The sequence below is a fragment of the Sapajus apella genome, unplaced genomic scaffold (genome assembly GCF_009761245.1).
Source record: "Sapajus apella isolate SASKATOON/1434 unplaced genomic scaffold, GSC_monkey_1.0 scaffold36, whole genome shotgun sequence".
Taxonomy (NCBI): Eukaryota; Metazoa; Chordata; class Mammalia; order Primates; family Cebidae; genus Sapajus; species Sapajus apella.
This window is the reverse complement of record NW_022436976.1, coordinates 8978295-8989670: the sequence shown is the minus strand read 5'-3', so window position 1 is coordinate 8989670 and position 11376 is coordinate 8978295. Positions and strand designations below refer to the sequence as shown.

Sequence of the window (11376 nt, the reverse complement as noted above, 5' to 3'; positions counted from 1 at the left end):
GTAAATTAAAGCTTCCCGCCTCTCCCCTCTAATCTCTGCTAATAGCATGGTGTGTAGTCTTGCCAGCTCCATTCTAGCAACCACCTTCTGAACAGTGGCCTGGCAAGGGCTGTGCTGCTGACGTGACTCGCATCGCTCAGCGTTGTTCCGAACGCACTTATGCAACTCTTCCTGGCAACTCTGTGATTACTTTTCCAAAACGGTTTCACAGTTTAATATGTCCATTTTGAAATACTTTATCATTCTTTAAAAAAAAAAAGTAAAGATATAAACACAGTAAACACTGGTTTTACTGCTTAGAACTTAATCAACTTGCTAATGGCTATTTGTCAAGTCAGAAGACAACGGGGACAATGATAGAGAAGAGAAGGGGAAAAAAGAAAAGAGATGAGAAAAGACTGTGTGAGGACATACCCCAACTCATTTTGAAAGAAAATATGAAAGCGACATCAGGGACAGCTCTATATCTGAGAAATGTTTGAGATGCTCGACGTTTTTTAAAAATTCATCTTCATTATGCATTACTCATTGCGTATTTTGACTAAGAATTATTTGCCAAGGCCAAGTTTACAGTGAAACATAGGATGGCTTGTTTTTTCACAGCACATACAATATTTTACGGGCAGCACTGAATTCAGTCTTTCTGGCTAGTTAGATGATATATATTTCCTAGCAGGGAAGAATAATTAAATGAGAATGATGAATCAGTTGTGCTTCAGAAGTCTCATTGTAAAAATTACCAGCTTAAGTCTGAGCCTTGGGGATTCATGAATAAATGATTTAATGAAACCTGTAGTACCTAAGGGAAATAATCTCTCTATTCATACAGTAAGTTAACCTGATTTTTCTCACCTTCAGCAACTAAGGTGACCTGAAGACTTGAGGAAAAACTAGAGTTTTCATGGAGTAAGCAAACTCAGCCCTTCCTATTTCTGGAAACCCCTTACTCTCCTCCCACTCTGTACTTTGCTCATGGTGTTCCTTCTACTGTGGGGGGGAACCCCACAGGAGCTGAGGCCTCAGTCTGCTCTCATATAAATAAAGAATTAGAAAAGAATTAGAGATATAGTTGCATAGTTATTCCTATATATAATCTTAAATAATCACATAGTTATTCACAGGTAATCATAAATATATACACATATATAATCATATAATCTTTAATCTTACTCATATGTCTCAGGTCAAGAAGTATGGGACTGAGGTGGCATTGGAAAAAGAGGGGACCCTGAGGCAAGATGCCCCAAGTCCTCTGTCACGCCCGCATAAGGGCTGCTGGAGGACACCTCGGCTGTGCGGCAGCGCCAGCGCTGTGAAAGCGCCCGCTGTTTAGCCAGCTAGGGAAGGAGACGTCCAAGATGGCCGAGATGTCTCCTTCCTTGGGGGAGTTAGGAGAGAACGCTGCTCTTCCAAGCTCTTGTGGTAGGCCTGACGGCCGCCCATAGACATCTGGGGGCTTAATTGTCTCTGTGATGCTGTGCTTCAGCGGTCACGTTCCACGTCTACTTTCATGTTCTGCTTCTGCACCTGGTTCCTCTCTTTCTTAAAAGATAAGAATTAGTAATTGTAGCATAAATCTTAGTGACCTTGTTATTTCTTGACAAGTATGAAAAACATGACGATGCCTTAGGTTTTCTCCTCGCCTCGGCTTTTAGAAAATCCTGAGCCCGTCTCCAAGACATGAGATTTACCTGTCTCTATCACAGACCACCATTACCTCTCCCTACCTACCCTTCCTCCTGTTTTGTACTCAATAAAAGTCAGAGTGTCCAGGCACTCCAGGCCACTGCTGGACTCTGGATTTTGGTTGGCAGTGGACCCCTGGGCCCAGACTTTCTTTTCTCTATCTCTGTGTCTTGTGTCTTTATTTTCACAGTTTCTCATCTCCACACCAGCAGGGAGGGGCTCACAGGACCCTGTGGGGCGGGACCCTACATTCTACCTCCGTTATTATTGCAAATCCTGAAACTGCACCCTCTCCTGGATGACCTGCATTCACCCTCAAAGTTCAGGATCACAGATCCTCGTGAAGGATCCTAACTCCACCATCGCCTCCACTACTAGTCAGTATTAGTAACTCACTCTCTTGGGTTGCTGAACCTTTAATAATAACCTCTTGTTGACAAATTATTCTCCCTCACAATATTTTCTTCTTCTTAAGGGTGCAGACAGTATCCAGAGTCACTGCACTTTCAATCTCCAGCAAAACATTGTACCTGGCAGATGAGAAGAGTACAGAAATGTTTCTGAATTTAATGTAACATAGGAAAATATGGGAATCTAGTGAGAGATTGTTTGCTTTAAAAACATACACTGACGACCTCCATCCACTAGTCTTTTCTTTCCTAATTTTAGGTTCAAGTGACCTTGATCCTTCGATGATATTGGACACTGGAGAGATCATCGATACAGGATCTGATTATGAAGATCAGGTAATTAAAATCTAAAAATAGTACTCTATTTAAATGTTTTTAAGTTGAACCTTTATAAATGTTTTATGAAAATTTGAATTATAAAAACTCATTTTGTGAAATATATACAAATAACTAATAACATATTACATGATAAATTACAGTAGTCTACAGCTTTTATTCACTAAGTTTGGCTCTTTGGCACTCCCTCATCCAAAGATCCAAAACAGCAGTGAATTAAGGAAAACTTTGTGGCTGAAAGTTAACATGGGATAGAAGTGAGGTTCTCTTGCCCAAGAATTTGCCTGTGTCTCTATCCCTTTCCACTAATAAACTAATAATATTTACTGAGCATCTGCTACAGGTTCTGGGCTCTGCTATTTTTTTTGCTAATGGTATCAGTCCATTTTCACGCTGCTGATAAAAACATACCCGAGACTGGGCAATTTACAAAAGAAAGAGGTTTAATGAAGAACTCACAGTTCCACATGACTGGGGAGGCCTCACAATCATGGCAGAAGGCAAGGAGGAACAAGTCATGTCTTATATGGATGGCAGCAGGCAAAGGGAGAGCTTGTGCAGGGAAACTCTTGATTTTAAAACCATCAGATCTTGTGAGACCCATTCACTATCAGAACAGCACAGGAAATATCAGCCCCCATGATTCAGTCATCTTCCACCAGGTCCTTCCCACAACATATGGGAGTTTTGGGAAGTACAAGATGAGATTTGGGTGGGGACATAGAGCCAAACCATATCACTAACCTGTGGAAGGGAATGATGACCAAGGAATGCACACCCATGAAGTTAAGTATGTTTTCTCTTTGAATAAAACTGAAGACATTTATCTGGGTCATTTTCCTCTCAACAGAAGAACTCTCTCTGCTGCTATGTTTTAATGAACCAAAATAGTTGGCAAATGATCCAACTCCCTAATTAGGCTTTATTTTTGAAAAAGGAAAATGTCCAAAACTTTCTTCCGCCTCTCATCAGTGATCCTTAGCAATGGCTAAAAGCCTAGTGAACATGTTCCTGAGAGAGCTTTTGTCTCCATCTTTAATTAATATTCATCACAAATAAAGCAAACAGATATGACTATTGTCCACATGTAATGGCTGGCTGTATATTTCATACATATTCAGAAGCTATTTTCTTGAGTATTAAGTTCTTTCCTTATAGCATACAGCAAGGAGATGATGTTGGCAAGTGCTATAATAGCTACCACATGTTTATAGTAATTTTTAACATCTATTAATCACTTACTACATGTAAAACATCGTGCCAAGTTTCTTATATTAACTCACCAATTCTTCACAACGTCCCTAGAAAGTAGGAATTATTGTCTCTATATCACAGACCAAAAAAATAGGACTGGAAGAGTAATTTACCCAAGGTTACATAAAAGGTTTCACAGTGGGGATGTGAACTTAGGGACATACTCTAGCATACCGAAGACTGGACAGTTTACAAAAGAAAGAGCTTGTACTGCCCCTGCCACAATGTACTGCCTCCCATCCTACCCTCTAAAGACAGGCCATTTAGTGCTATGTATTGGGAGCCTTTTCAGTTGCTGACCCGTAAGACCCCAGCAGAGGCTAATGCAAAACCACCACTTACAATCAAAAATTACAGATGGCACAAAGAAATGATCCACAACAAGGAAGCCAGCTAGTTAAAGAAATGGGGGCTCCATACCCCCAACAACTAGAAAGAACAGAAAAATCTGAAAGAAATCATAATATAAGGATATTCAAAATATTGAAAGGGAAGATTCGAAGCCAGAAACAAATACATGAACAAATGGAAAAGAAGAAAGAAAAAGGAAAGAAACAGGCATTGTAGGCACAATACAAAAATATTGTCATTGAAATAGAAATTCAATTAATGGTTGAATAGTAGATTAGATGCAACTAAAAAGGGACTTAATAATAGAGTAGAGGAAATTGCTGTAGAATAAAACACAGAGCTAAATAGTTGTCAAATATGAGAAAGAACTTAGGAGACATTGAGGATAGCATGATTGGTTCAACATATTCTAAAAGGAATTCCAGAATGAGAGAATGGAGGGGATGGAGGTAAGTTTGTATTTTAACAGATAAGAGCTGAGAATTTTGCAGAGATGAAAAAACAAGTCCCAGTCCCAAGATGCAAGGAACATATCCAGTCCTGAGCAGGACTTTTTAAAATCCTCATCTATTCTTTTTTCATTTAGTCATTCAAGTATTAATTAGATACCTACCATGTGCCAGTTTCTGTTCAGGTAGTTGGAATATATAATTATACAAAACAAGCAAAGGCTCTTATAAAAAGGTGAAAATTGAGCAATGACTTAAAATTTTGAATATCCTTATATTATGATTTCTTTCAGATTTTTCTGTTCTTTCTAGTTGTTGGGGGGTGTGGAGCCCCCATTTCTTTAACTACATCAGACTGGGGAAGACAGAGGGTAAACAATAAACATAGTAAATTAGTCAGTTCTCTAGATTGTCAAAGGCGATAAACTATGAGAAAAGAAAGCAGAACAGAGTAAGGGGGTTAGGAATGCTGGAGGTGGAACAGATTACTTACTGCGTCAATCAGGATCTTCGTATTAAATGGTATGTCCTCATTAAAGAGGTGAAATTTGAGCAGTGACTTAAAATATAACGTAAACCAGCAGAAGATGGAAGAGAAACATAAAATATTAAACGTGAAAATGTAGTATTACAGCTCTTTTAGAACTGGTCTAGCAGGCTTTCTAGTTTTTGCTGGAAAGCCCAGAGAAAATTTTTTTAAAAAAAATTAAAAAGTGAAAATGCAATTCCTATAAAGGAATAATTTTGTTTGCAGCAGATTAAATGAAATAAGAACTTGCATTTATTTAGCACCTACTCTAAACCAGAAATGTGTTTTATGATTTACCTGCATTATTGCTGATCCTTACAATAACTCACGAAGTAAGCTCTGTTAATCCCTAACTTACAGACAAGGAAATTGAAGCTCCCAAAAGTTAACTGACTTCCCAAGACCATAAAGCTAGCAGATTTAGTGTCAGGAATCAAACTTTGATTTGCCTGGCACCAAAATTTTTTCTCCACTTTCCCCACTCTAATAAAGCTGTTAACAAGGTCGCTAGTAATCTTTTGCCAACTCCAGTTAACCCTTTTTAGTTATCTTTCTTGACCTTTGCTGCATTTGTCACTGTAAACTAGGGATCACCACACTTTTTCTGAAAGGGCCAGGTAGTATAAGTATTTTAGGCTTTGTGGGCCCATATGGTCTCTGGCAACTACTCACACTTTGCCATCATTGTGCAAAGGTAACCATAATAATATGTCAATAATGAATGTAGCTTTGTTTCAATAAAACTTTATTTGTTGATACTGAAATTTAAATTCCATATAACTTTCATGTCATTTATTTTCACCATTTAAAAATGTAAAATTTATTCTTGCTGAAAGGCCGTATAAAAATAGGCAGCAGGGTGGATTTGACCTGCAGGCCACAGTTTGCTGATTCCTGTCATGAACCACTCCCCTGCTCTTGCCATTCTTTCCATTCACTGCCAACATTTCTAGAGCTTTTAATACTGATCTGAGTGCTTCCTATTTATTACCTCATTTTACCCTTAGAAAACTATGTTATTATTATCCCAATTTTACTGATGAGGAATCTGAGGCACAGAAAAATTAAGCAGCTTACCCAAGGTCACACCGTTGGCAAGAGGTAAAGCCAGGATTCAAAAGGAAGAGCTAGGATTCAAATCCAGCTGTGTGACTCCAGAGCCAGCAGCAGGAAAGATAGGCTAGGCTATGCTGGTGTAATAAATAAATCTAAAACCTGAGCGCTTTCCTTCCAGAGGTCCTTTTACACGTGACCTCCAAAGAGATCGTAGATGGGAAGAAGAACTTGAGGAAGATGAACCTGTATTTAATTGCAGATCACCCCATCTCACATTCAGTAGCAACCCTAGTTACTTGCTCTACCTAGATGCAAGGAGGTTGGGAAATGGAGCTTATTTATGTGCCTAGGAAGGGAGAGATGGGCTTGGTGAGCACCAAGCCAGTTTCAGCCACAAAGCCTCTGTTCCTTACCACAGGCTGCAGCCCCTGCCTCCATGTGATCCCTTGCTCTTACCTCTCACTTCACTCATTCTTGGTTTCCTTGCTGAACTCCTTTCCATCAGTCCATCATTTAAGTTGGGACACTTCCTAGCATACTGACCACGGCCCCTTCTCTCCAAACTGTACATGTTCTCCTATGAGAAGCTCAGTCACAGCCATGTCTTTAACTTTACTTAGAGCTTCCTGGTGAGTCCCTGTTGCATATGTCTGACTGCTGCGTAACACCAGTTGGATTTCCCATGTGCATCTCAAATTCAACATGTCCAAAACCATGCTCACCATCTTCCCCCACAAAATCTGTTCTTCCTTCTGTTCTTACTATTTCTGTGAATGATACCACCATTCTCCAGCTACCCAAGCCAGACACAAGGGTGTCTTCCTATCCTCCTTCCTTTCTCTCTCTTCCTACTTCAGTTTGGTCAAGAAGCTACTCAGTTCTCCTGTGCAGGAATTGCTGCTCCCACTCCAGTTCCACTGGCTGTACTTTGGTTCACACTCTCAGCCAGCCTTCTAACCTGTCTCCTTGCCTCAGCCTGTTCACCCATCGAATTATCTTCCTGAAACCACACGCAATCATGGCATTCCACTGTATAAAACTTTTCTTGGCTCTTCATTGATTTCAGAATGAAATTGGAATCTCTTAGAAGATTCATAGAAACTTTCAAATCTGAATATGACCGCCACATTTTTCTTAAAACTCATCCATTGCCACACAAAGCCATTCTCAGTTCCCTCAAATGGGTTATGTTTGCACAGTCCCTTTCCTCTATATGGAAGCTTCCTCAATCCTATTGCTTCTGTCCCATGTGACCTCTACTCATGCACTATCAGGACCAAACTTCCCCTCTAGGAAGCCCTTCTCTTGTTACAATTTTGGTTCACCTTCTCAGGGGGCCTGAGATACTCTGTGTTGTTACATTATCTTGCATTTCAGGTAATATGTTCTGCTCTCTGTATCCTCAGTGCCTGCCACGGAGCCTGGCATATGACATATGCTCATAAATTCCCATTTGAACTGGAGTTCTTCTACTTAATGTGTGATGTTCTTATGCCTTACCTCTGAGCCCCTTTTGAGCCTCAGTTTTCCCTTTGAGAAAATGATGGTGACAACCCCACTTAGAAGTAGTGTTGTCAGAGGGAGTGCAGAGTACCTTGTACAAAATAAATGCTGAGTAAATGTGAGTTCCCTACCCTCTCTCCTTCAAATATGACTGAACTTTTTAAGATAGCCTTCTATAGCTGACAGAGGCCACCACTTCTTCAGCTAAGTGAATGCCAGTTGTCTGAGCACTTCTGATTCCTGGACTGGCATGTGACACACTTAGAAGTTGCTGCTCTATCCTAACAACAAGTAAAAAGCTGAACAACTGAAAAATCAACAGTCACTCTTAGATCTTTCAGAGAAGTGAGGTTATAGGACAAACCATTGCACCAGAGATTGGGGAGACAACCAGAGAGTCACAGCTTACCCGAACAGAAACCCACAAACAGAAACGTCTGGGGAAGCCCGTACCTGGGCGAGAAACACCGATCAGTGACAGTAGATGGAGGTTCCATGTGGACAATATGAGAGTTAGAAATCCCAGAGAGATCCAGTCATGGGACCCTCACGCTTCTGTAAGTCTTACCTCCAGTAGCTTTGCCAGGTTCTCACAGTGAATATCTGGAAAAATTCCTCTCAGTCTTCTGGCAGCAGGAGGAGAAAAAAGCAAAACAAAACAAAATTTGAAATATGCTAAAGCATTCTGTTCTTCTTCACAAGGCTTCTTAGCTGGCATTCACTTAGCTGAAGAAACTATTTTACCAGGGCCTAACATTTCTAGAGCAAGAAGAAACCCAACTCTAGCCCCCTGTAGCCGCCCTGTCTCACCCAAAGGGAGAAAAAGTATTGAGAAGCACTGGCAAAGTTCACAGTCCAGGGGCACAGGCTCACCAAGAGACTGAGACCTAATTTTAGGACTATAGAACACTTCCCTGGTCCCATACTCTATCACAGCATTATTAAGATTATTTACTGTGGTTCCTTTTATTCAGTATATTGTGTCCATCTGTCAAGTAAAAATTACAAGGTATATCAAAAGGCAAAAAGCATGATTTGAATAGACTGTCTAAGCATCAGAAACAGTCATATTTAGCAGGAATGTGGGATTATCAGGCCAAGAAGATTTTATTTTATTTTATTTTATTTTATTTCATTTTTTAGAGACAGAGTTTTGCTCTGTTGGCCAGGTTGAAGTGCAGTGGCATGATCATAGCTCATTGCAGCCTTGAGCTCCTAAGCTCAAGCAATCCTCTTGCCTCAGCCTCTTGAGTAGCTGGGACTACAGATGTATACCACTATGCCTGGCTAATTTTATTTTTTGTGTAGTTGGGGTCTTGCTATGTTGTCCAGGCTGGGAATCTTTCAAACTATGATTAATATGCCAAGGACTTTAATAATACAAAATAGACCACATGCAAGAACCAATGGATGATGTAAGCAGAGAAGGAAATTCTAAGAAAGAAACAAGAAGAAATTCTACAGATCAAAAACACTGTAATATAGATGAAGAATGCCTTTGATGGGTACATTTAATAGACTACACATGGCTGGGGAAAGAATCTCTGAGCTTAAGGATATGACAATAGAAATTTTCAAAACTGAAAAAGAGAGAGACTGAAAAAACAACTGAATATCTGAGAAACGTAGGACAGCTGCAAAAGATGTAACATATGCATAATAGGAATACTAGAAGGAAAAGAAAGAGAGTAATGAACAGAAGCAATATTTGAAACAACATTTACTGAGAATTTCCCCCAGATTAATGAACAACACCAAACCAGAGATCCAGGAATCTCAGAATATACCAACCAGGATAAATGTCCCAAAACAAAAAGCCTTTGTATTCAAACTTCAGAAAATCAAAAATAGAGAAACAAATCTTAAAAGAAGCCAGATGCAAAAAATGCCTTTCCTGTAGTAGAGTGAAGATAAAAATGATACTCACTTTCTTTTCAGAAACTTTGCATGTAAGAAGAAAATGGAAGAGAATATTTAAAGTGTTGAAAGGTGGGAAAAAAGCACCAACCCAGAATTCTGTACTCAACAAAACTATCCTTCAAAAATTAAGGAGAAATAGACTTACCAAGATCAACAAAAATTGGGGGAATTTGTTACTGGCAGACCTGTCTGGCAATAAATGTTAAAATAACTTATTTAAAGAAAAGAAAAATGATGATATAGAACCGGGTGTGATGGCTCATGCCTGTAATCCCAGCACTCTGGGAGGCCAAGGAAGGCAGATGGCTTGAGGTTAGGAGTTCGATATCAGCTTGGCCAACATGATGAAACTCCATCTCTACTAGAAATACAAAAAATTAGCTGGGCATAGTGGTGCACACCTATGGTCTCAGATACTCAGGAGACTGAGGCAGGAGAATCTCTTGAACTTGGGAGGTGGAGGTTGCAGTGAGCAGAGGTTGCAGTGAGCCAAGATTGCACCACTGCCCTCCAGCCTGGGCAATAGAGCAAGACTCCATCTCAAAAAAAAAAAAAAAAGGAAAAATGACATAGTTCAGAAACTCAGATCTATATAAAGAAAGGAAGAACATGAGAACATGAATAAGTGAAGATAAAGACATTGTTCTTATTCTTAATTGATCTAACAGATGAGTATGTACAAAATAATAGCAACAATATATTTAATTACATATGCTTATAATTACGTATACATGTTTATATATAAGTAAAATAAATGAGAGCAATGATACAAAGAACAGAAGGGAAGAATTAGGAATGTTTTGTTATTACAAAGTACTTGCACAACCTATGAAGCCATAAAGTGTTATTTAAAAGTGGACTTGAACTATTTGCAAATGTTTATTGCAAACTCCAGAGAAACTACTTAAAAAAGTGAGAAAAGAAGTATAATTGGTATGCTCTTAAAGACGAGAAAAAGACTCATAATGCTCAATTAAAACTACAAAAGCCAGAAAAAGTATGCAAGACAAAAATAGGAACAAAGAACAAATGCAACAAATAGGAAACAGTAACAAATATGGTATATGTTAATCTAACTATATCAATAATCACTTTAAATTTCAGTTTAAATACACCAATCAAATGACAGCGATTGTTAGAGTAGATCAAAAAGCAAGACCCCGCTATATGTTGTCTACCAGAAACCCACCTTAAGCATAAAGACACATATAGATTAAAAGTAAATAGAGAAAGATATACCATGCTAACACTAATCAAAAGAAAACAGGAGTTGCTATATTAATTTCAGATAGAGCAGAATTTACAGGAAGGAAATTTAGAGGAAGGAAAGTTATCAGAGATTTTTAAAAAGAGCATTACATAAAGATTAAGAGGTTAATTCTCCAAGAGGACATAATTCTTAATGTGTCTGTGCCTAACAACTAATCATTGAAACACATAAGTCATAAACTAGTAGAATAGCAAGGAGAAATAAATGAATTCGCTATTCACTACTGAGACTTTAACACTCCTTTATCAGAAATGGACAGATCCAGTCAGCAGAAAATCAGTATGGATGTAGCTGGACTCAATAATACTACCAAACACCACCAGTCAACTGGATATAACTGAGATCTATAGACCGCTTTATCCAACAACAACAGAATATACATTCTTCTCAAGCTCGCATGGAATGTTCACCAAGACTACATTTTGGATTATAAAACATACCTTAACAAGTTAAAAGAATATAACTCATATAGTGTCTCATCTCAGACCACAGTCAAATTAAACCAATATTCAATAACAGAAAGACAGAAAATCCCCAAACACTTGGTGATTAAGCAGCACGTTCACACACACACACACACACACACACACACACACACACACACACACACAC

The 11376-nt window shown here is 38.9% G+C and overlaps 1 protein-coding gene and 1 non-coding gene across 2 annotated transcripts in view; both read left to right on the top strand.

Moving 5' to 3' along the window:
* AK5 (adenylate kinase 5) overlaps positions 1–11376 on the top strand; it is a 298444-nt gene that overhangs the window by 143178 nt on the left and 143890 nt on the right. The window contains exon 8 of the mRNA XM_032296561.1: positions 2356–2432. Within this exon, the coding sequence (XP_032152452.1) occupies positions 2356–2432 (77 nt within the window). The remainder of the gene's footprint in view (positions 1–2355; positions 2433–11376) is intronic.
* Positions 5110–5171, top strand: LOC116564200. The gene has a single exon (XR_004274786.1). It is a non-coding gene; the product is annotated as a U7 small nuclear RNA (small nuclear RNA).